General features: G+C 50.7%; 1 protein-coding gene across 4 annotated transcripts; it reads right to left on the reverse strand.

Annotated features, from left to right (window-relative positions):
- Positions 1–545: 545 nt before the first annotated feature.
- LOC143836548 (signal-regulatory protein delta-like) lies at positions 546–21594 on the reverse strand. Of its 4 annotated transcripts, none has more exons than XM_077335972.1 (6): positions 21272–21592; positions 19463–19783; positions 14371–14469; positions 10387–10423; positions 3629–3671; positions 546–1821 (listed from the first exon to the last, which is right to left on the reverse strand). In XM_077335972.1, exons 1-6 carry the CDS (start codon positions 21336–21338, stop codon positions 1690–1692), a joined length of 699 nt encoding a protein of 232 aa, XP_077192087.1. In that variant the 5' UTR covers positions 21339–21592; the 3' UTR covers positions 546–1689. The 4 variants fall into 4 exon arrangements, with proteins under 4 accessions (XP_077192087.1, XP_077192086.1, XP_077192089.1 ...); XM_077335971.1 differs by having other exon boundaries at positions 3629–3674; positions 21272–21585; XM_077335974.1 differs by lacking the exon at positions 14371–14469 and having other exon boundaries at positions 21272–21594.
- Positions 21595–25465: the final 3871 nt, after the last annotated feature.

A 25465-nucleotide genomic window follows, 5' to 3' on the forward strand; every position in this document is an offset into this window, starting at 1 on the left:
CAACAACAACAAAAGAAACAACATGGGCAAGGAGCAGCACTCCCATCGCATCTGCTGCGCCAAACACAAAAAGGTTAGCAAATGGATTGCTCCAGCCGGCTCGGGGCGTGATTAACCGCTCCAAGCAAGAAAGGCAGCTTGTGAGGTCATGTTACGTGAGGACGCTTTTAACACAATTAAGAAGCCAAAGGGTCCACGGCGTTGCTAGACAGCCGAAGATACCCACCCTTAAAAAGACAGCGTCCTTTCAGGGATGCAAGGGGGCACGGTCAGACCGAGAGAGCCGCCTGCCGGGCCTGGGAGGGAATGCCAGGGCGTATCGGTGGCACAATGAATCCGATAGAAAGCTTTTTTCCAGTTTGCGAACGGTTATTAGCCCTCTCGGAGGGACTGGAGCACAACAACACTGCCGGCTCAATCAGATAACCCCCCCCCCCAGCCGGCTCCATCCTTCAACCGCGGCCCGCCGGCTTGTTAGCCAAGCCGCCGGGGACCCCGCGCGGCTGATTCATTTGAACAAGGGAACCTATCTAAGAAATATCTGAAACATTTACGAGTTTATTAAAGGGAGGGGGGGTGGAGAGGGAGGGAAGGTCACGGAATCGCCGCCGGCGTGTTCCCTGTTCGAGGCGGGAACCCTTTTCCTCCCGCCTCGCTACAAACAACAGGGACGCAACGCGTGTGCGTGTCTCGATCTCGGTGCCACCGGAACCGTCCCTGCCGCGAGGAGTCATCCTCGTCCACGTCGGCTTCTGCGGCCTCGTCAGCCTCCCAGAGAATCCTCCCTGGTGGGTCTGGCTTGCCTGGTAATCAAATTAATTAGCTCTGGAGGAAGTGGGCCCTGGCCTCGCCTGGCGCATCGTCGCTGTACATGTGTACAGAATCCATGTCGGGGCCAGACCGGTCGGGGACGACTGTGGGGCTGAAAACACCAAGTGAGACAGCGGCTTGTGGCCTTTCTCCAAGCAGCCTTGCCCCCCCCCCACACACACCATCAACGGTCACAGATTAGGCCAAATCTGTAACTAGAATTATCCAGGTTTACGCAATGCTCTAAAATCCACATTGAATCTCTTTGCTGCTTGGAGCATTTCTTTTCCATTGGGAGAGGAGAAACAGAAATAGGGGGCTGGACCCCCATGGTCACTGATGGGAGTGGCGTGGCCAGGCTGGGAAACCCCTGGAGATTTGGGGGTGCAGCCTGGGGAGGGCAGAAGACCGCCAATGGGGGGGGGAATGGCACGGAGTCCCCCCTCCAAAGCATCCATTTTTCTCCCCAGGGGGATTCATCTCTGTAGTCTCGGGATTAGCTGTGATTCTGGGGATCCCCAAGTCCCGCCTGGAGGCTGGCATCCTTCTTGCCAGCTGTGGCTTGTGAGGTTCTGACAGATTTAGGGCTGCTGCCCCTGAGGAGTTTGGCAAAGAGAAGGAGATCAGCTGACCTTCCCTTCCTGGGAACAAATCCCTGAAGTCCGAGGAACAGTTATCATCCTGGGAGGACTCCAGGCCCCTCCTGGAGCCTTGGCAACCTAGGCAGAAATGAGTCACATGACCCCCCCCAGAGAACATCAGGTCTCTTTCCTGGGATCTGTTCTGTAGGACTGGCAAGTGCCTCTCCCTTTTGACAGGCTTCTCCCATTGCTGTAGCTTCAAGCCTGAGAGTCAAGCAGGTCCCCGGCGTGGCTCGCTTTACCCGGTGACACGCTGCGTGGTCTGGACGGTTGCATATTCACAGACCAGCTCCAGATTCCTCGGCTTGGGAGCAGGTGCGGAATTTGAAAGCTCTACTTTGGCATAGATGATGTCGTTGGGGTTCGGATTCTGGAAATAAAAATACAGTCTTTAGGGCCAGAGCAGGGAGCGTCCCGCAGTGCCTTAGGCGGTCAACCTGTGGTCCTCCAGATGTTCACGGACTACAATTCCCATGAGCCCCTGCCAGCGTTTGCTGGCAGGGGCTCATGGGAATTGTAGTCCATGAACATCTGGAGGACCACAGGTTGACTACCCCTGCCTTAGAAGCCTGGAAAGTCTGCAAAGTGTGACACCAGAGGCAGAATTTCCTTTTAAACAATTAGGTTCCTAGTCCTCATGGAGTCACAGCTATGACTGAGAGTGATTGTTGCCAGGGTTAGAATCAGAGACTCACAGAATCATCGAATCCTAGAGTTGGAAGGGACCTAGAGGGTCCTCTAGTCCAACCCCCTGCTCAATGCAGAAAAAACTCACAACTACCTGCCCACCCACAGTGACCCCAATTCCATGCCCAGATGATTCCCCCCCCCCTCAAGAAAACCGGAATCCCTGGCCAGTCTGGTCTGGAAGAAATTTGCCTATTGACCCCAAAGTGGTGGTTGGCATTTCCTTGGGCATTCGAGAAAGGGACACAAGAGCCAAGCACTGACACAATCCCTTCCTACCCACCTGCGCATAATCTGCCCAAATTTACAGAATCAGGAACTCCAGGGTTGCCAACTCCCTTGAGATCCCTGGAGGCATGGGACTGGGGCCTGCTGAGGGTAAAATTAGGGGAAGGGGATCTCAGCCAGGTATTGTGCCGTCAATTCCACCCTCTGGAGCAGCCCCACGCTCTAGGGGAACGGATCTCTGTTGCCTAAACTGTAATTCCAGGAGATCTCCAGGACTCACCTGGAAGCTCGCAACCCTGCGAACTAAAGATCTCCCCCAAACCAGGTGAGTATTTTACAGGATTAGTGATCAGGGGGTGGCTTTTCAGCTTAGCTCCTTGAGCTCTTCTATCAGAATATGTTTTACAGAACTGTCAAAATGAACTGAGTCCCACAAGGGATCGCAGAAAGGGAAACAAATTGGAATCCCCCTTTCCACCCCCGTGTCCCTCTCCTTATGCCCGAACCTCTCCGGGGATTACCCAAGTTCCTTTCTTCCCCCTCTTTGGTTCCCTCTCACGTTTGCTGCCCCCCTTGGTACATGCCCGACTCTCGTTTTTGGACTCCTTCCCCGCTTTTGCTTAATTTATGAAGCCTTAATATTCCACCTACCTGTATGTACTTAGCACCCCCTACTAGGTCTGTGTGGTTGGACTGGAAATGCTGCTTTCGTGATTGACAGGGGTCACTCACTTCGCACTTAGAGCACAATGACGGGAGAATAAATTATGCAGAAGCAGGGAAAGCTTGCATCATTCATACAAGTCATAAAACTCTTCTTGGGGCAGAATTGTGACTTTGTAAATGTTGTAAAAATGCAGTGTACACCCAGCTCTGTTTCCAGGGGTGGCCAAACGGTGGCTCTCCAGAGGTCCGTGGACTACAATTCCCATGAGCCCCTGCCAGGCAGGGGCTCATGGGAACTGTAGTCCATGGACCTCTGGAGAGCCACCGTTTGGCCACCCCTGCAAAAGCTGGTTCCTCCTCTGCCCTTTCCCCAGGCGTAGGCTTGCAACCTCTGGGTTGTGAAATTTGGGGAGGTTTGAGGAGGAACCTCCGTGGCATCTGTTGCCCTGCTGTCATTTCCGCCAGGAATCCTGGCCTCTGCAATCTGGACATTTATTGTCATTCTGGGGAGATATCCGAACTTGCTGGGGGAGGGGGGTTGGCACTCCTACGCTGGGCTGCAGGAACGGATCTTCAAGCACCTTTGTTGTTCCTACCTTGTGAGGCGTCCTTTCCTTTTCGGGCTGCAAGAATTCGGGCCTGCTGGGAAAGAAACAGAGAGAATGCAAATTACAGTCTAGGAAATTAAGGCTGCCACCTCTTAAGCAGGCCTTTAGCTCTCACTTGATGTGCAGCAATTAGCGTGTGACAGTGCTTAACGTGGCGCTGAGTAAAGATTCACCTGATTACTCGATGCCAGTGCAAAGGAAAAGCGAGCGTACCCTGGGCACAGATTGGACGTGCCTTGGCTGTAATTTGTGAAGGGGGCTTGTACAACCCAGTCAGCGTGGGCTGTGGGACAGAACAGGGCTAGCCTGGCACACACAGTTACATTGCACAGATCCTTAATGCCAGCTGGTGTAAAACCCAACTCCAGCTTGGTGTAGTCGTTAGGAGCGTGCCGGGTTTGATTCCCCGCTCCCCCACATGCAGCCAGCTGGGTGACCTTGGGCTAGTCACAGCACTGATAAAGCTGTTCTGACCGAGCAGGAATAATAGGGTTCTCTCAGCCTCCCCTCCCTCACAGGGTGTTTATTGTGGGGAGAGGAAGGGAAGGCGATTGGAAGTCGCTTTGAGACTCCCTCGGGTAGAGAAAAGCGGCATATAAGAACCAACTTTACACGCACCCGCCCCACATGGCAGCATGAATAGCGGGACAGACAACGAAATCTGCACCAATGCAGAATGAGTGTACGTCTCATCACCTATGTTGCCCTGGGCCCATAACCTTTTGGGTTTAATCGTAAAAAATATATTACCCTCAATATTTTCTACCATTAAACCCAAGACTTTCTGGGTTGGTTTCTGTGATCCAAGCAGGAGAGGTTGGCAACTGCAGAACTTTTGAGCAAATCCGTCTCCCTGGTGGCTCTTTGCGATCTGAGGGAAGCCATGGGGATGAATGGCCATGCTAGTGGAGAGGCTACAATGGGGAGGAGGAAAGGAAATCCTCTTGGTTTCTTCCATTGGCAGAAGAGGAAAGAAGACTGGCCTTGTTGGTAGAGTGTAACTACACAAAGGAGCGGAGCCCCAGCTGCTCAGCTTTATTGAGGAGAGAAAGAGCGTCAAATAAATGCAACAATAAAAGAACTGAAAGAGCTTTGTCAAGGGAGAATCCTAGTGGTCTAACTGAGTTGCAGTTTTTCTACATTCGTTCTGGAGGTAAGCAGGAAGGAAGGGCAATCAAAGGAGCTGGAAGTCTCCAATTAAGCCAGGAGGTTCCTATTCTAACTATGCTAAATACATTCCTCCTCTGATGCCCCCTGCAGGTTATTCTTCAAATGTGTTGCTGAATCAGGCACACTGCAGATCAGGCATAATCCAAACAGATGTCACTCAGTTCCTTCTCATTTCCACCTTTCCCCTGCACAGCAAATTTGCTCTACTTGGGCTCCATAACCCCAGAGATAAGAAGTAGAAGAGTTGTCTCCAAGCAGCTTCCGATCGCCTTCCCTTCCTCTCCCCACAACAGATACCCTGTGAGGTAGGTGGGGCTCAAAGAGCTCTGACAGAACTGCTCTAACAGTTCTGTCAGAGCTCTAACAGGACTTTGACTGGCCCAAGGTCACCCAGCTGGCTGCATGTGGAGGAGGAGCAGGGAATCAAACCCAGCTCTATAGATTTGAGGTCACTGCTCTTAACCACAGCACCAAGCTTAACCACCAAGCTCTTAACCACAGCACCAAGCATTTACTGCCGCAGACTGGACTGCTGGGGGGAAGGGAACCCAAGAAAGACGTGTGATCCTGGCATCTCCTGATCTCGGCACCCAAGGTCGTAAAGGCAGGAGGTTTTTGAGGCCGCTGTCAGGACTAGGGATGGAAGAGAAATTCTCGTATCTGTGGATCTGACTTGAATATCAGTATTTTCAATGGCTTCTTTTGTGTAGCAGTACCAGGAAATCTCAGCTGAACAGCCTGGCACTTATCATTCAATTAGGCGTGCATTTGTTAGCATTTCTGCTGTTATACATAGTCACTACTCTCTATTTCCCTCTTGCTGTTTAATTTTCTGATACCAACGTTTTTTTGTTCTTTTGTGGCTCGAGATGTCGTTATGGTCACTGGCTAGAGGCATTCTGGGGGGGGACGGGGGCTCAAATCAAGCATCCCCTTGTGGTCTGTTAATGGGTCATTAGGGATGCCAGCCTCCAGGTGGGGCCTGGGGATCCCCTGGAATTCCAGCTCATCTCCAGACTACAGAGCTCAGTTCCCCTGGAGAAAAGGGCTGCTTGGGAGGGGGGACTAGGGATGCCAGCCTCCAGGTGGGACCTTGGGATCTGCTGGAGTTACAGCTCCTCTGCAGACTTAAGAGATTGGTCCCCCTGGAGAAAAGGGCTGCTTGAGAGCATTATATTCCACTGGAGACCCTCCTTGCCCCAAATCCCACCCATTCCTGCCTCCACCCCAAATTCTACAGGTATTTTCCAACCCAGAGCTGGCAACCCTAATCGGAACAATTGGCCAATATTTCGTCAAGGGGTGCTAGCTGGTGAAAGATGATCTGTTAAGTATCCACGGGAGTTTAAAGGATTTAGCCTTTCCTAGCGGTAGGGAGGAGGAAGAGAGGTGCTTTGGTGCGTGACAATGAGCCAACGGATCAGGTCATGTTTGGGGCCTTAGATGAAATAGACTGGTTTCTAAAAGAGAGAAGAAGAAAAGGAATGCAGCCATTCGTGGGGCTGGAGGCGTGGCTCCGTTTACAGGAATATTCAGCCTCCTCCAAAGAACTAGAAAGAAAGCCTCATTTAAAACCCAGTTGATTTTCAAAGGACTAATATTGCTGCTTCTGGTGGGGTGGAGTGGGGAAGGAATCAAAACAATAGAGGATAATTCCAGCCCATTCCCAATAAGAAAGCAAAGAGAGAGAGAGAGATTTTCGGGGGGGGGGCACTTTTTAAGCCACCACAAACACTTTAATCATTAAATAAAACAGACAAACCAGACAGCTAAAAAAGATGCTAAAAATGAGCAGACAACAAATACAGGAGTAGCATCAAAGGATCCGATTTGGATTTCTGGAAGACAGACTCGGGGAGGGGAAGCAGGGACACAGATTCCAGACAGAAAAAGGAAATACTGATTCACGCAGAGAGTGAGGAATTAGCTGCCAGAGGTTGTGGTGATGGCCACAGGAATAAAAGGGCTGGAGGATAAATCTGTCAATGGTTACTTGGCAACTGAGGGGAAGCTCCACATTCAGGCAACATCAGGGGAAAACCTTGGCCTCTCTGCCCTCCAGAGGAACTGGCTGGCCCCTGTGTGAGACAGGAGGCTGGACTGGTCTGACCCAGCAGGGCTCTTCTGGTGTCCTTAGCTTCCTAAGCTTGGCCTCTCTGCCCTGTTTTTGGCCCTCCAGAGGAACTGGTTGGTCACTACATAACAAACAAGTACAGAAACCACCAACCAACCTGCAGCTTTGCTGGTGCACTTCTTTGTGGTTAGTAGTAATAGATAAATTTTATTGTATTGGCCAAAGGTCTTCACAATGAAGTGTATGTATGTATATGTGTGTGTGTGTATACATACACAAGAGCCTCTTGTGGCACAGAGTGGTAAGGCAGCAGGCATGCAGTCTGAAAACTCTGCCCATGAGGCTGGGAGTTCGATCCCAGCAGCTGGCTCAAGGTTGACTCAGCCTTCCATCCTTCCGAGGTCGGTAAAATGAGTACCCAGCTTGTTTGCTGGGGGGTAAACGGTAATGACTGGGGAAGGCACTGGCAAACCACCCCGTATTGAGTCTGCCATGAAAACGCTAGAGGGCGTCACCCCAAGGGTCAGACATGACCCGGTGCTTGCACAGGGGATACCTTTACCTTTAATACATACACACATATATATATATGTATGTATGTATGTATGTACGTACATACATACGCACATACATACATACATACATACATGCCAGAACAACAATATCAGGTAAAACTCCATTTGCAATTTAGGTACAGAATTTGAAGTTTAAAAGTCTTAGGATACCATATTTTCCTTGCTCATTACAGCTCTCACTTCCTGGCTGCAAGAATATAAAGAGCTAATCTGCCTGAAATGTATAGATCAGACAATAAAAACATCAATTTCTCCTTCTCAGACTTTGTGGCCACATCAGGAATTAACCTTACAATAAACTACTTCCTCGGCTCGCTATCTAGATCAGGGGTTGTCAACCTGTGGTCCTCCAGATGTCCATGGACTACAATTCCCATGAGCCTCTGCCAGCGTTGTTGGCAGGGGCTCATGGGAATTGTAGTCCATGGACATCTGGAGGACCACAGGTTGACTACCCCTGATCTAGTGGACAAGATAAGATGTAATGGGAGAGACCTTCAACTTTCTGGTTCCCGCAAATACATAGACACTGGGAGCTTGGTATAGAACTAGCCAAACCGTAAGTCTGTGGAACCTTAAATAGGGGAGAGCTAAACGTAATGGCATGGGGGTGATATTAGCTAAATAGAGTGTTCTTCTCTGGTCTGTTTTAAAGGATTTAAACCTCAGGGCTGTTTTTCTGCGGTTAGCAGAGCTTTTAAAAAACACTTTTAAAGCCACTTCACATATTTTACCTGGCCTATGAGGAGTAGGATATAAAATTTAAGTAGACTATTATTCATCTTTTTTTAGCAGACAGAAGAAGAAGAAGAAGAAGAAGAAGAAGAAGAAGAAGAAGAAGAAGAAGAAGAAGAAGAAGAAGAAGAAGAAGAAGAAGAAGAAGAGTTGGTTCTTAAAACAGCCAGCTGAAAAAGATTAGTGATTAATGGCAGATATGTTCCCAATGGTAGAACAGGGCAATTAAAAGAGACCTAACTCAGCACGGCCTGACATGTCTGGGTAGAAACAAATGGGGTTAATAACAGGTCTCTTAATTACACTGTTCTACCACTGGGAATGCATCTGCCATCCATCACTGATCTGGCCATTCCTATTCCCTCTACTATGTTTTTTGAACTGGAGTTGAACCCAAAGGTCTGATCCTACTGGATGGGGGATACGCTTCTAGGTAACACTGCGTGTGAACGAGACTTTGGGGTACTTGTGGATTGTAAACTAAACATGAGCAGGCAGTGTGATGCAGCGGTAAAAAAGGCAAATGCCATTTTGGGCTGTATCAACATGGGCATCACATCAAAATCACAAGATGTCCCATTGTATACGGCACTGGTCAGACCACACCTGGAGTACTGTGTGCAGTTCTGGAGGCCTCACTTCAAGAAGGACGTCGATAAAATTGAAAGGGTACAGAGGAGAGCAACGAAGATGATCTGGGGCCAAGGGACCAAGCCCTATGAAGATAGGTTGAGGGACTTGGGAATGTTCAGCCTGGAGAAAAGGAGGTTGAGAGGGGACATGATAGCCCTCTTTAAGTATTTGAAAGGTTGTCACTTGGAGGAGGGCAGGATGCTATTTCCGTTGGCTACAGAGGAAAGGACGCTCAGCAATGGGTTTAAACTACAAGTACAACAATATAGGCTAGATATCAGGAAAAAATTCTCACAGTCAGAGTAGTTTAGCCATGGAATAGGCTGCCTAAGGAGGTGGTGAGCTCCCCCTCACTGGCAGTCTTCAAGCAAAGGCTGGATACACACTTTTCTTGGATGCTTTAGGATGCTTAGGGCTGATCCTGCACTGAGCAGGCGGTTGGACTAGATGGCCTGTATGGCCCCTTCCAACTCTATAATTCTGTGATTCTATGATAACATAACAAACTCAGCCGGCTATTCTAGCAAGGCTCTTGAATGGGCTTGGCTTCGTCATTATGCTGCCTATTCACTGGATACTTTCATGATGCCGTTCACTAATTTGCTGCTCATTTACTCTCGCCTGACAGGTGCTGCCCGGCGATTTCCATTTCACTGTCCGAAGGAGCATGCATGCCCCCGAAACCTCACACCTTGAATAAAGCTTCGCTGGTCTCAAAGGTGCCCCTGGACCTGAACTCTGCTCACCCTCCATATGCAAACAGAAATGCTTTGCCACCGGCCCAGCGCCCCCCCCCCTTCGAGTAATGCAATAAAAACCGAGTTATGCAAAGCAGCAAAGCAGGGGAGGTTTTTTGGGGAGGACACTTGGCAGAAACCTCAGAACTTGCCATTCTTGGCACAGCCCTTGAATCCTTATTTAGGACTGCCAGTAGCCTGGAGAGGGGAAAGAAGTCCTGCCCTCTTTAATAGAGGCGTAATGGGATGTTATTTCCCAGGCAATGGCGTTTTGTTCCCTGCCATAAAAGTGTCCACTGGCTATTTCTACACATTAAGCCTCTATTAAAGGGTCAGGCCATTCCCCTTCGGGCTGTTGGCAGCCCTCCCTCCGCTCTGAACTGTGATTGTCATTCTGTCGGGGCACGGCGAGTTATCCTGCAGGACGATTCCCGTTGTCCCCTTTCCAGCCCGAAACTGCTTTGAGGGGCTCCGGCTTCTGTGAAGAAAGGAAGAGAATCCAGCAGGGTCCGCACCTGCCTGGGCCTACAGAAAACGGTGCGCATCTGAAAGTCCCGCTCTTAAAAGGAAAGCGAGCAGGGCTAATTCAAAGAGCTGGCAAAAGGCCCGCGCTGACTGATCTTCCCCTGCTTCAGAAGCAAGCCGGCCTGTTCCCACAGCGGGCCGCAGCTCGGTAAATAAGCCGCCTCTGGTGTTTGGAGCTGGGGCCACCGTTCCCCAGGTCTGGGGCATTGTCTACACGCCTCCGCCTTTGTCAGCCACACCGTTGTGAGTTAAGCACGTGCATCAAGCCTCGGCAGTACGGCACAACCTGATACAGACCTGGAGGCGTGGCGGATCCTCGAACGGCCTGCAGACGCTAGAGAGAAGAAAGGATGCGATTAGTGAAAGGGCGTTGTTATCCAGGGGGACCTCACCCCGCAGGAGGTTTGCCAGGCTGCAGTCAGAATCTTCTGCCATGGCGATTGTGATTGATCCGTTTATTGCCCTGCCTTGTCGGCTTGCGATCCACCCCATTTCCTGAGCTGCTTGGGACCCCAAGGACAAACTTGCTTTTGGTTCCCATCGCCTAGCTCAGGGGTAGTCAAACTGCAGCCCTCCAGATGTCCATGGATTACTATTCCCAATGGAGCTCTGGAAAAATGCTAAAGCTTCCCTGCTTTAGGATGCTTAGGGCTGATCCTGCGTTGAGCAGAGGGTTGGACTAGATGGCCTCTATGGCCCCTTCCAACTCTATGATTCTGTGATTCTATGACTGTGATGACGTCACTTCCAGAAGGGGCCGGAACCCATGTCAGCATGCGCAGGAGGCAGCGAAATTGCACCCAGGCACTTCCTCTCAAGTAGTGGCATCTGGTACTGGGAGCTGGGGGCTGTAGATCTTCCACCCCTAATGGAAATAAGGCTGACAGGTCCTGACTGGCCACCAGCTGGGGAAGAGGAAGCAGGGTCCCAACTGGCAGCCGGCAACCCTAAGTAGAAAGCTTGTTAACTGTACCCCACTGCAGAGTTTCCAAGACCTCAATGCCCCAAAGACTGAGGCTCTAAGGGCAGGACTTGGAGATGCCCCTTAGGGTGCCAACAGCCTGGAGAAAAATGCCCCTTTAACACACGCTTACAGTGTGGAAAGGGGGCTGCTAAACCTTTTCAGCTTGTAAATAACACCCTATCAAGCGTCTATCAAAGGGACCAGGTGCTTCCCCCATCCCTCCAGGCAGTTGGCAACCCTTTGCCCCATAGTGTAATGGTATTCGTGGCAGTGATGCCACACACCCCTCCCCCCCCCCCAGGAATCGTCCCTTACGGAGTTGGCACGGAGGTGCCGTCGCAATCCTGCGGTTTTGGAGAGACAGACGGTTTCCCGCACAAAATAAGGAACATGGGAATTAACTAGGCACTAAGTGTAAACTGTAGCGGAACGTTTAGTGCCGGATGATCGGCTCCCATCTGCTCCAGCCGACACGTGCGAGGATGACCCCAAACAGGAAGGCACGGAAGTCCTAAAACAAGCCGTCGCATGTGGGGAATCCGATCCATCTTTTTAAGGACCGGAAAGGTTGTCCTTCAGAGGAGGAGAGGAGACTGGTCGTCTGAGGTTTAAATTACCAGTGCGGAAATATCAGCGGGATTTTAAGGGAAACTATTGAGCAGTTGACGGCAGATTGGTGGAGGAGGGGGTTGGCCAGGGAGCAGGTGGGTATTCCCTGCTTGGGGGTGTTTAAGCAGGAGGTGGATGGTTATTTGTCAGAGATGCTTTAGGCCACCCTGCATGGGGCAGGGGGTTAGACTAGAATCAGAAGGTCCATAGAGGCCATCTGGACCAACCTGCTGCTCAGTGCAGGATCAGCCTCCAGCATCCAGGAGAAGGATCTGTCCAGCCGCTGCTTGAAGACGGCCAGTGAGGGGGAGCTCCCCACCTCCTGAGGCAGCCCCTTCCCCTGCTGAACTAGACTCCTAGAATCCTAGAGTGGGAAGGGGCCATGCAGGCCATCTAGTCCCACCCCCTGCTCAGTGCAGGATCAGCCTCAAGCATCCAGGAGAAGGATCTCTCCAGCCGCTGCTTGAAGACAGCCAGTGAGGGGGAGCTCCCCACCTCCTTAGGCAGTCCCTTCTACTGCTGAAATATACTCCTAGAATCCTAGAGTGGGAATGGGCCATGCAGGCCATCTAGTCCCACTCCCTGCTCAGTGCAGGATCAGCCTCAAGCATCCAGGAGAAGGATCTGTCCAGCCACTGCTTGAAGACGGCCAGTGAGGGGGAGCTCCCCACCTCCTTAGGCAGCCCATTCCTCTGCTGAACTAGACTCCTAGAATCCTAGAGTGGGAAGGGGCCACAGAGGCCATCTAGTCCCACCCCCTGCTCAGTGCAGGATCAGCCCAGAGCATCCAGGAGAAGGATCTGCCCAGCCCCCACTTGAAGACCACCGCCCCCCATATCTAGCCAGTACCATTCTACACATAGTTTAAAGCCATTCCTGTGGGTCCTCTCCTCTGCTACCCACAGAAACCGCTCCCTGCTCCCCACCGAGTGACAATGCTTGGTTGTGTCTGGTGTCAGGAACACGAGAGGCCGGCTCTGGAGCAGAACCTGTTTTTAGAGGGAAAGACCTAAAACAGGAAAACTGGAGCTCAGAGGCAGAGCTTGGCCTGCAGAAGGTCCCAGGTTCAATCCCCACCGTCTCCAGTTAAAAGGACCGGGCAGGAGGAGATGGGAAAGACCTTGGCCCAAGACCCTGGAGAGCATCTGCCGGCCTAAGTAGGCAATACTGACTTAGATGGGCCGAGGGTCCGATTCAGTTTAAGGCAGCTTCCTGTGTTTCGTGAGTTCAAGGACGGGTGTAGATTCAGAACACAGAGAGATCTTAGCTTGGCTCTTCGGGGCGTGATGTAAATATTTCCCCCCCCTCTTGTATATACATGCTCGTGTTTTTGTAAGGAAACGATCTAAACGGGCCCGTCTTCCCCGTTGTATTTATTTTATTTATTCCCAGACGATTTGATATGAAATTGAATAATCCAAACATGCTGATCGAGCTCATTTTGTTTATTTCATTCCAGACATTTAATTCCGGACTCAACGACTCAACCAGCAGCTGTGCAGACTGGGAAACACGCCCAAGACAAGCAGGCTCCCATTCCCCGGGCCCTGGCACTGGGTGGTCTGTAGATTTGGGGGTGAAGCCCGGGAGGACAGGACCCCAGTGGAGCACAGGGCCACCCTCCAAAACAGCCCTTTCCAACCTTTTAATCATGGAGGAGCCCCTGATATAATTGTTCAAGCTTCAAGAAGAAGAAGAAGAAGAGTTGGTTCTTATATGCCGCTTTTCCCTACCCGAAGGAGGCTCAAAGCGGTTTACATTTGCCTTCCCTTTCCTCTCCCCACAACAGACACCCTGTGGGGTGGGTGAGGCTGAGAGAGCCCTGATATCACTGCTCGGTCAGAACAGCTTTATCAGGGCTGTGACTAGCCCAAGGTCACCCAGCTGGCTGCATGTGGGGAAGCACAGAATCGAACCTGTCATGCCAGATTAGAAGTCCGCACTCCTAACCACTGCACCAAACTGGCTCTCCTGAGCCAAGGAGCCCCAGAAGTGATATCAGTTGGTCACACCTCTCTGCGGCGCCCCAGGAAGTGACATCATGACCTGTATTAACAGGCAGGTTTGAAGAGGACTGAAGGGGGAGAGACAGGAGGTGGTTTAAGGCCGGAGTGAATGTTCAGTCCCTGCCTTCTCCCAAGCACAGAAACCATGAGAGAACTCATGTTCGGGATTGGGAAAGGGAGCAAAGGAAATGCTGTTTCCATAGCTTGAGGCTGAGTCCATTAAAGCAGGAAGGGGAAGGCTGAAGACCCCCTCTGGAGCTCCAGCGGACCCCCAGGTATCCATGGACCCCTGGTTGGGAATCCCTGCTCCAAAGCATCCATTTTCTCCAGGGGAACTGATACCTGTTGTCTGGAGATAAGCTGCAATTCCAGGAGATTCTCAGGTCCCATCGAGGGGCTGGATTTGCTACCTCCAGGTGTGGCCTGGAGATCTCCAGGAATTACAGGTCAACTCTGGAGAACAGAGATCAGTTCCCTGCAGAAAAGGGCTGATGGGGTGGGGGGGGGATTCTATGGCCCACTGAGCTCCCTCCCCTTTTCAAACCCCACTCTCTCCAGGCTCCCCCTCCAACCCCCCCCAAGAACTCCCTTAGTGTTGGCAACCCAATCTGTGCCTCCTTGCAAGGACACCCGCCCTTATTGACTGTGCACAAAGGGATAACGGTGCTTGTGGAGGAACAGGCTGAAATCTGGTCCACTCACTTCTTTGTTTCTTTCTGCAGGAGTAAACTGCTCCGGAGAGTAAAAGAATAAGGAGAATACAGACTGCTGAGACAGCCACTGGGATCCTGTAGTCCATCCCTGAAAGACAAGGAGGCCATTTCCTTTAAACATTTATTTTGAAGAAAATGTTTACAAGCCTACATTTAGCACAGCACCAGATGGAGCAAGGGACTCCGTAAAAATCTGGGCACAAATGCAAAGCTGCTGTCCTTGTCAACAGGCACCAGTTAAGAACGTACAGTTTGCTATCAAGCTCCCTTTACCTCAAAGCCTTCTTCAGGCCTCCAGGTGAGCACAGCGGCAATGGCTGCAAGCCTTAGACCCCGGGTCAGAGAAGTATCCCGAGTCCCTCGGCCTTTCCTTGTAGGGCTTGGCCTCCTGGGATGTCAGAAGATGTCATGGTCCTTCTGTATAATGCATTGTTAAGACCTCACCTGGCGTATTGTGTGCAGTTCTGGAGGCCTCATTTCAAAAAGGACAGTCTTCAAGCAGCAGCTGGACAGGTCCTTCTCCTAGATGCATTTGGCTGATCCTGCATTGAGCAGGGGGTGGGACTAGATGGCCTTCACGGCCCCTTCCCACTCTAGGATTCTAGGAGTCTAGTTCAGCAGTGGAAGGGGCTGCCTGAGGAGGTGGGGAGCTCCCCCTCACTGGCCGTCTTCAAGCAGCGGCTGGACAGATCCTTCTCCTGGATGCTGGAGGCTGATCCTGCACTGAGCAGGGGGTGGGACTAGATGGCCTGCAGGGCCCCTTCCCACTCTAGGATTCCAGGAGTCCAGTTCAGCCGTGGAAGGGGCTGCCCAAGGAGGTGGGGAGCTCCTCCTCAATGGCCGTCTTCAAGCAGCGGCTGGACAGATCCTTCTCCTGGATGCTTCAGGCTGATCCTGCATTGAGGAGGGGTTGGCCTAGATGGTCTTTATGGCCCCACCCAACTCTATGATTTTATGATTCTAAGCAATGTCTTCTCCAATATGCTCTGGCCTGGGCACTGATACCACAGTGAGAGTCCCACTGGACCATCCCATTGACCAGAGAAGCTCTTCTGGGGGACACACAAGATGGAGCCTTTTTGGTGGCAGACCCCAGGAAGGCCCACCTGGCTCCATCCCTCTCGACCTTTAAGAGGCAGCCGACATCATTCAGTGATTTTAAATTAAATTAATTTTAAATTAGTGTATTTTCTTGTGCTTCACTGTGGTTCATACTGTGTCATAAGTTCTTGTGGAAAAGCGGCTAATGAACGTTTGTAATTAATTAATTACATTTCACTCTCACAACAACAATCCGGTGAGGCGGGTAAGGCTGGGAGGCAGAATGGTTAACCCCAGCTTAATCAGACAGCAGGCAGAGAAGCAGGGATGCCATCTTCCAGGTAGCCCCTGGAGTTCTTCCACTATCATAACTGTTCTCTAGACAACAAAAATCAGTTTTCGTAGGCAAAATGGCTGCTCTAGAGTTCGGACTCTGTGGCCTTGTACCCTCCTGAGATTCCTCCCAAGGCTCTGACCCAGAGCTGGAAATCCTACAGAGCATGGATTTGATCATAGAATCATAGAATCATAGAATCATAGAATCATAGAGTTGGAAGGGGCCATGCAGGCCATCTAGTCCAACCCCCTGCTCAACGCAGGATCAGCCCAGAGCATCCTAAAGCATCCAAGAAAAGTGTGTATCCAACCTTTGCTTGAAGACTGCCAGTGCGGGGGAGCTCACCACCTCCTTAGGCAGCCTATTCCACTGCTGAACTACTCTGACTGTGAAAAACTTTTTCCTGATATCTAGCCTATATCTTTTGGATCATATTCCAAAATACTAACCACAGGACACAACGGTCCTCTTTCCCCTCTAAGGTCACCGTTCACATGAACACAATGGGCTGTCTTCTACTGATTCAGTCCATCAAAGTCAGTTTTGTCTGCTCAGGCCGGCAGCCACACTCCAGGGTCTAAGGTGGGGGCTTTTCATGTCATTTCTGTTTTGTTTTTTTTATTTGGAGATGCTGGGGATCGGGCCTGGGACTTTAGAACATGAGAAGAGCCCTGCTGGATCAGGCCGGTGGTCCCCCAGTCCAGCATCCTGTGTCACACAGTGGCCGACCAGGGCTGGTTCTGCACTGGTTCTATTCATCCTGCTGAATAATAATAATAATAATAATAATAATAATAATAATAATAATAATTATTATTATTATTATTATTATTATTATTATTATTATTATTATTATCCTCTTCAAGACTGGAAATAACTGAGTTATCTCCGCTCCTGGGTATTGTGGGGGAAAGGTAGGGTCACCGCGGCTCAATCATGCATGTTGCAGAGGGAAAATTTAAAGCACCCAAAATCAAAATGGAAATCAAATTCAGTGTAGACGGGAGGGATTTATTCAGAGTGGGACTGGATAAAAGGCCCCGTGCAGACTCCACCCAGGTCCTTTGGAGGGCCACAACAGGTATAGAGAACAGAATATGAATGAACGGAATATGAAGAGTGTCCTGCAGGGGGCATCGGAGGAGATATATCTTTAGCATAGTTAGGGTGTTTCTGCACAAGGACCAATGTTGCCAATTGGTCCCACAAAGCGGAAACGCTATTTTTAAAAGTGCAATCTCGGCGTTACTCATACCTGCTTTTTTGGTGGAATCTAGTAGCATTCATTTGTTTTCCACAGGTTTCCGGTCTTGCAAAAATCGCTAGACAGGAAGTGATTTTTCCTGTGCTTTGTCCCGCCCCTGGCCATCAGTCAAACAACCAATGGGCGGTTGGTATCATGCTCCGGGAAAGCCCCTTTCCCTTTAAGAAAAGTTTTTTTCAAAAAAAAAAAAAACACATAATAATAAGCGTTAATTTGTTGCAACAGAGAGCCCCATTGAGCTGGCAGCTGGCGTATGAGCTGGTGATTCATCGTTGCCACGCTCCCTTGAGTGAAAAGAAAAATCCCGCCCCTGCACGGGTGCGATTTTCGGCCGAAAATTAAGGGAACTTGCAAACGGGGCTGTGTTGTGCTTGGGGACTTAGGGGAGCTTTAAAGCACTTCTGTGGAGGGACTGTAGCCGGAGAAGCCTCGCTGGGTGAATGAAGCCTCGCTGGTTCGTTGCTTTCTGCTCGCTCCGAGAAAAAAATGGCAGTCACTTTGCAGGAAGTTCGGAGGAGAGAGCCAGGAACCGCAACAGTGGGAATGCACAGGTCTTTTTCGCTAGTGTTGCAGATTGTTTGCAAGAGTGTAACGCTTTTCGGAGGGTGAATCCACTTTCCCCGATTTCCCTTTAAGCGCTACAACGAATCGCTTTTTGCAGGACTGTTTCAGGAGTGTGGCAGATTGTGTGCGACGTCTTGCGGAACTGCAAAGTAGTAGCGTTTACAATTTGCAACCTTTCTGCTACTTTGAAGTCATGCGGAATGGATCTTAGAATAGGAACCTGATATTATTATATTATTCAAATAAGCCCTTCCTGTGTCCTGATTGGCTCAATTGCAGGTTTCCTGCCTCTTTGTGCACACTTCCTCCCTGCTTGCCTCCAGAACAGGATGAATGGACAGGCAGGCTAGATCAATGAACAGAACAGGCGGACAATTAGGACTAATTCTCTCATCTCTCTATACACAGTTGTTTCCCCATCATAAAACTATTTCATTCTTTGAAGCAGACTGGTGCTAAGATCATCGTTGCATACCTAAACTCTGCCGACAGAAGAACCTCTGAAAAATGCCATATGAGTCTTGACCCTGAATTTTGACACTTTAGGGCTCTTGGGTGTTTGATGCTGGATATTTGAAAGTCAAATTTAGCCCGTTTAAAATGTGTGGGGAGAGCAGCATCTGTTTGGCATGCAAAAGCTCAATCCCCCGGCCTCTCCAGTTAAAAGTACCAGGTAGTAAGAGATCTAAAAGACTTTCACCTGAGACCTTGGAGAGTAACTCTGAGTAGACAGTACAGATTATGGAGGACCAAAAGGCCTGATTCAGTGTGGCAGCTCCATGTATGTCAGAGTATTTCTCTGCCGCCTTTTTACCCAAATAGGGTTTTCAAGGTGGAGAGAGCGTTCAAAACACTGGACATTAAGCTATTTGCGACATGAAAATCAAGTCCGTGTAAAATATTTAAACCATTCCAACAAATGTATAAACCAGGGGTGGTGAAACTGCGGCCCTCCAGATGTCCATGGACTACAATTCCCATGAGCCCCTGCCAGCATTCGCTGGCAGGGGGCTCATGGGAATTGTAGTCCACGGATATCTGGAGGGCCGCAGTTTGACTACCCCTGGTAAACACACACAACACCCTTACTAGGAAGGAGCGGGGGAGGTCTCCAATTTAGGGTGGAGGGGGATGGGAAATAGGATCGTCCACCCCAATCTCATCTGACCTTGGAAGCTAAGCAGCATCGGTACTTAGATGAGAGAGCACCAAGGAAGACTCTGCAGAGGAAGGTAGAGGAAAACTGTGCCTCTGAATGTCATTTGCCTTGAAAATCCTGGAGCCTGGCATGGACAAGGACCTCAAGTAGGGTAGAAGGCCACAGGGTTCACCCTCCAAATTATCTAGCTTCTCCTGGGGAGCTGATCTCTAAAGTGTAGAGATGAGCTGCAATTTTGGGAGGCACCCCAGTCTCACCTGGCAAGAGAAAACAACTCTGCTCCATCCTCCATACGGCAGCCTTTTAAATACTGGAAGATGGTTATCAGATCCCCTCTCAGTCATCTCCTCTCCAGGCTAAACAGACCAAGCTCCCGCAACCTTTCCTCCTACGTCGGTCTCCAAACCCCTCACCCTCTTTGTTGCCCTCCTCTGGACATGCCCCAGTTTGTCTCCATCCCTCTCCAACTGGGGTGCCCAAAACTGAACACAGAACTCCAAGTGAGGCCGAACCAGAGCAGAGTTTCTTTGAGGCTCTTCTTCCTCTTCAAACTCTGCAGCATGATCCCTTGCCAAGGTCTCTCCCTTCCCCCCCTGTATCCCACGCTCCTTTGGTTCCACCCCCGAATCTGGAATTCCCCAACCCCGAATTGGCCACCCACCTGGGGAGTGTCGTGGGACCCAATAACAGCTGGAGAGAAATGAAATGCCACTCACCGTACACAATCACCTCCGTTCCATCTCCACTTTGCAGGTCTTGTCCCCCTCCTGGTGCTAGCTTCACACAATAATAGGTCCCAGCATCCTCAGGAGTCACGTTACGGAGGAAGATGGTAAAGTCCGTCTTGGAGTATTTCTCTTTCCTTGTTGTTCTGCCTTGTTGTGCGTCATTCGGATAGATGAGCTTGCGACTGAGGTCTTCTCCCTTGAACCACTTCACAGGTCCTGGCTGAAGGACGTCTGGGACTGTGCATTCCAGAGTCAGAACCCCTCCGCTTTGCACGTGGATCGGGCCGCGTGGCTGCCACACGTGAGACCCTGGAAGTAAAGACCCCCGAGAGCTGTGTTAGCCCACCTAGGCTCTTCTCCCTGGAGCTCTCTCCTCAAACGTTCGTCGCCAACAGGTTTGGAGGGGTGGGGTGGGATTGGGGAGGGATCTCAGCCCTATAATGCCCCAGATCCCTCCAAAGCTCCTAATTTTCCCCAGGGAAGCTAGGGATGCCAGCCTCCAGGGGGGACAGTTCGTCTGACTACAGAGATCGGTTCCCCTGGAGAAAATGGCAGCTTGGGAGGGGGGACTCCATGGCCTTGTCCCCTCCTGTTGTCCCCGTCTTCACCAAGCTCCACTTCCAAATCTCCACGAGTGTCCCAGCCCAGCTCTGGCAACCTCCCCCACCCCCACCCCTTCTTATTTATTTTATATATTTATTTATTTTAATTAATTCATTTTTTAATTTATATACCGCCGCTTTTCCTAATAGATAAAACTGTTCTGACCAAGCACTGATATCAGGGCTCTCTCAGCCTCACCCACCTCACAAGGTGTCTGTTGTGGGGAGAGGAAAGGGAAGGCGAATGGAAGCCGCTCTGAGCCTCCTTCGGGTAGAGAAAAACGGCATATGAGAACCAACTCTTCTTCTTCTTCTTCAGTAATCTCAGGGCTCTCTCAGCCTCCCCTCCCTCACAGGGTGTCCGTTGTGGGGAGAGGAAAGGGAAGGTGATTGGAAGCCGCTCTGAGCCTCCTTCGGGTAGAGAAAAGCGGCATCTAAGAACCAACTCTTCCTCTTCTTCAGTAATCTCAGGGCTCTCTCAGCCTCCCCTCCCTCACAGGGTGTCCGTTGTGGGGAGAGGAAAGGGAAGGTGATTGGAAGCCGCTCTGAGCCTCCTTCGGGTAGAGAAAAGCGGCATCTAAGAACCAACTCTTCCTCTTCTTCAGTAATCTCAGGGCTCTCTCAGCCTCCCCTCCCTCACAGGGTGTCCGTTGTGGGGAGAGGAAAGGGAAGGCGAATAGAAGCCGCTTTGAGCTTTCTTCGGGTAGAGAAAAACGGCATATGAGAACCAACTCTTCTCTTCTTCTTCTAAGAACCCCTGTTGAAATCCAGTAAACCCCAGTACAACCCCCACTTTACAATAAACAACAAGCAGCAACAACTTCTAATCAATCGGTCCCCTCCCACCTTATTCAGCCAAAAGCCGAATCTTCTTCCACTGGGGAGTGGGTGCAGATCAACTAAACCGTGGGGAGGGGTCCTGGTTGGAAGGCCGGGGTACTGCCCTGGCCTCAGCCATACACCCGGTGGAAGAGCTCTGTCTTGCAGGCCCTGCGGTGGCTGTGGGGACCTGGAAACCATACCTCTTGGTGGACATCTATCAGAACCCTCCATAGGTCTCCCCCCCCCCCGATGCTCTTCCAGAACTATTTCAGCCTCCCCTTGCTGCTTTCCACCTTGAACACATCGGTGGGCCCATGAGACAGGTGTAACAGGTACTTCCACCCCAAGGTATGAACCGTAGCTTTGGACTCACCTGAGCCTTCCTCTGAAAGGACCAGAACGCCCAAAAGCAAGAACAGAAAGCAACTCCCAAGAGCCATCAGCAACGACAGCCAGGGGCCAACCACCAAGATCCTCAGGACCCCTTTCTCCAGTTCAGGTCAGTCTAGCCGGCGTTCTGGCAGGCTTGCAGCCCGGAATCAGCTCAGAAAGGGGAAAAGGAGAAGTTGGGACTAGAAACGGGGAGGAGTGTCTTAAAATCAGCAAAGGGGAGGGCAGAAAAAAGGAGAAGTTTCGTTGACGTCATGCGTGCCGTTTTAGCAGTCGTTGGGAGGGCTGCTTGGAGCAGGCAAAGAAAAGAGCAAGACCTGGGCTGTCATCAGGAAGGGCGGTCAAAGACCAGGTCTCTGGCCTGGGTGGGCCAGGGTAGCCGGACCGTGTCCCACCTCACAAACAGGCTTCATCTCCTTTCTCCCCCCCTCCCATTTTTGTAGCGAGGGAGGTAGATTAGATAACAGGATGGATAGGTAGGTAGATGATAGACAGATGGACAGGGAGATAGGGAGGGAGGGAGATGATAACAGCTCAGACTTCCCCAATTTTTTGACTGTCAAGAAACCCCAGAAGAGGCATGATCAGGCAGAATAGGGTTGGGAAGCATAGCCGTGGACACGCCCACCCGGGGCCCCTCCCCTTCCCACTCCCTCCAGGCCCATCACTGGCCATTTGGGGAGGTGGGGGAGATTGATTTGACCATATAGAAGAGTAGAAGAAGAGTTGGTTCTAATGTGCTGCTTTTCTCCTACCCAAAAGAGTCTCAAAGCGTCTTCCATTCGCCTTCCCTTCCTCTCCCCACAACAGACACCCTGTGAGGGAGGGGAGGCTAAGAGAGCCCTGAGATTACTGAAGAAGAAGAAGGAGATTTGGTTCTTATATGCCGCTTTTCTCTACCCGAAGGAGTCTCAAAGTGGCTTACAGTTGCCTTCCCTTTCCTCTCCCCACAACAGACACCCTGTGAGGTGGGTGAGGCTGAGAGAGCCCTGAGATTACTGAAGAAGAAGAAGAAGAGTTGGTTCTTCTATGCAGCTTTTCTCTACCCGAAGGAGTCTCAAAGCGTCTTCCATTCGCCTTCCCTTCCTCTCCCCACAACAGACACCATGTGAGGGAGGTGGGGCTGAGAGAGCCCTGAGATTACTGAAGAAGAAGAAGAGTTGGTTCTTCTATGCCGCTTTTCTGTACCCGAAGGAGGCTCAAAGCAGCTTCCAATCACCTTCCCTTTCCTCGCCCCACAACAGACACCCTGTGAGGGAGGGGAGGCTGAGAGAGCCCTGATATTACTGAAGAAGAAGAAGAAGAGTTGGTTCTTAAATGTCGCTTTTCTCTACCCGAAGGAGTCTCAAAGCGTCTTCCATTCGCCTTCCCTTCCTCTCCCCACAACAGACACCATGTGAGGGAGGTGGGGCTGAGAGAGCCCTGAGATTACTGAAGAAGAAGAAGAGTTGGTTCTTCTATGCCGCTTTTCTGTACCCGAAGGAGGCTCAAAGCAGCTTCCAATCACCTTCCCTTTCCTCGCCCCACAACAGACACCCTGTGAGGGAGGGGAGGCTGAGAGAGCCCTGATATTACTGAAGAAGAAGAAGAAGAGTTGGTTCTTAAATGTCGCTTTTCTCTACCCGAAGGAGGCTCAAAGCGGCTTACAGTCGCCGTCCCTTTCCTCTCCCCACAACAGACACCCTGTGAGGGAGGTGAGGCTGAGAGAGCCCTGAGATTACTGAAGAAGAAGAAGAAGAGTTGGTTCTTAAATGTCGCCTTTCTCTACCCGAAGGAGTCTCAAAGCGGCTTCCAATCGCCTTCCCTTTCCTCTCCCCGCAACAGACACCCTGTGAGGTGGGTGAGGCTGAGAGTGCCCTGAGATTACTGAAGAAGAAGAAGAGTTCATGCTTTCACAGGTATCTCACTGGCGGTCTTCAGGCAGTGGCTGGACAGACCCTCCTCCTGGATGCTTCACGCTAATGCTGCATGGAGCAGGGGGTGGGACTGAAGTTTTTTGTTTGGGGGTGGGATGGTGGGCCTGAAATGGGGGTCACTGTGGGTGGGCAGGTAGTTGTGAGTGTCCTGTATTCTGCAGGGGGTTGGACTCGCTGACCCTGGAGGTCCCTTCCAGCTCTGCAATTCTATAATTCTAAGTTCTGTCAAGTTGCAGCCGAACTATGGTGATCCCAACGTGGGGTTTCCAAGGCAGGAGAAAAGCAGAGGTACTTTGCAATGGCTTCTGCAGTGGCCTTTCCTCCGAGTGCTGATCCTGCTTCTCTTCCGAGATCTGGCAAAATCAGGCTACAACAGGCCACCTCCTTCCAGATTTAAAATATAAGAAAGTTTAATAAACGGATAAAAAGAGTACACATGGTCTACAACGTGTCGGGCTGTGCAAGGATAAAAAGAAACATTGAAGATAAGCAATCCTCTAGGCCAGGGGTAGTCTAACTGCGGCCCTCCAGATGTCCGTGGACTACAATTCCCAGGAGCCCCTGCCAGCGAATGCTGGCAGGGGCTCCTGGGAATTGTAGTCCACAGACATCTGGAGGGCCACAGTTTGACTACCCCTGCTCTAGGCCAGTGGTTCTCAACCTTCCTAGTGCCCCTTTAATCCAGTTCCTCCTGTTATGTTGACCCCCAACCATAAAACTATGCAAGGGTTCTTTCACAGAAATTAAACTGGAACCGACCAATGGCATGAAGATCCAGTGTTCAGGATTGGACAGAAATTGTTTTTTTCCCCCAGGGTTTCTCAGTTCAGTTCTGCCTCTTGTCCCACCATGCCGATCTCGCTCTTTTCCGCTGCTCCAGACAGACAAACGCTCTATCTCGATCTACCCCGCAAGGCTGTTGTGTGGATGTAGTGGGAGAGGAGCGATGTCGGCCACTTTGGGACCCCCTTGGAGAGAAGGGCTCTGACACGACCCCTGTGAAAGAGTCATTTGACCCCCGCAAAGGGGTCCCAACCCCCAGGTTGAGAACCACAGCTCTAAGACCTGAATTCTATCCTAATAATGATGCTGTTGGTAGGATGGGCAAGTAACTCTGGAAGGCACAGCACTGAAAAGTCCATCGTTACCTTGGTTCATGGAATTTGGAATTTTCTCACACGTGGTCAAGATGGAGTCCCTGGGTCAAGGTGTAGCCTTTCCTGGTTTGAGTTCACTCAAGTAGCAGAGTTTATGGTCTCTTCAGATTTTATAATCTTCCCTTGAGAATCTCTTCTCCTCTCGGGTCATAGAATCATAGAATAATAGAGTTGGAAGGGACCTCCTGGGTCATCTAGTCCAACCCCCTGCACTATATAGGACAATCCCAACCCTATCGCTCATCCACTGTCACCTGCCACCCCCTTGAATCTTCCCAGAATCAGCCTCTGTTTAAAGATGTCCAAAGTTGGAGAACCCACCACCTCCCGAGGAAGCCTGTTCCACTGAGAAACCGCTCTAACTGTCAGGAACTTCTTCTGGAGGTTTAGACGGAATTTCTTTTGCATTAATTTCATCCCATTGGTTCCGGTCCGTCCCTCCGGGGCAAGAGAGAACAACTCTGCTCCATCCTCTACTTGGCAACCTTTTAAATACTCGAAGATGGTTATCAGATCCCCTCTCAGTGATCTCCTCTCCAGGCTAAACAGACCAACCTCCCCCAACCTTTCTTCATACACCTTGGTCTCCAAACCCCTCACCAGCTTTGCTGCCCTCCTCTGGACATGCTCCAGTTTGTCTGCATCCCTCTTCAACTGGGGTGGACTTCAGGGTCCAATCCTGATCTTTCTGCCCTGTGAAAAGAAAATGCAATTTTGACTTTTGGCTTTCCCAGATTGTCTTCTTTAGTTGTGACATTCTAGCAATGGACCAGAGGGTGAATTTTTTGTTCCACGCAGGCCACGTCCGTGTGCCTAACCAAACACTGACGTTCTCTGTGCTTGGGGTTCGATGTCTCATGCCCTCAAAATCCTTCCTTTTGGCCTGCAATGAATTGACAGGCCTCTAGGACACATACAGAGTGCAGTCCCAAATTTTGGGATACTTGTACGCTTGCTCCACCATCCCCAGGGATTTTGCATCCCACGGTAACCGGCCTCCTAAGGCTACCCCGGAATCTCCTTCTGCTCAGGGAAGAAGCAGAGGAAACCTCAAAGCAGACCACTTCTGCATAGTCACAGCCGGAAGACACAACCGTCTCAAGA

Source organism: Paroedura picta, chromosome 4 (genome assembly GCF_049243985.1).
Source record: "Paroedura picta isolate Pp20150507F chromosome 4, Ppicta_v3.0, whole genome shotgun sequence".
Lineage (NCBI taxonomy): Eukaryota > Metazoa > Chordata > Lepidosauria > Squamata > Gekkonidae > Paroedura > Paroedura picta.

What these genes read in the sequence shown, in the direction of transcription:
- LOC143836548 (XM_077335971.1), bottom strand. Translation starts at nt 21,338, where the DNA reads ATGGCTCTTGGGAGTTGCTTTCTGTTCTTGCTTTTGGGCGTTCTGGTC. An exon ending in AACGGAGGTGATTGTGTACG is followed by an intron (nt 14,470 to 19,462) that starts GTGAGTGGCATT and finishes CTTGTCTTTCAG; the next exon opens with GGATGGACTACAGGATCCCA. An exon ending in AGGATCCGCCACGCCTCCAG is followed by an intron (nt 3,675 to 10,386) that starts GTCTGTATCAGG and finishes TTTCTTTCCCAG; the next exon opens with CAGGCCCGAATTCTTGCAGC.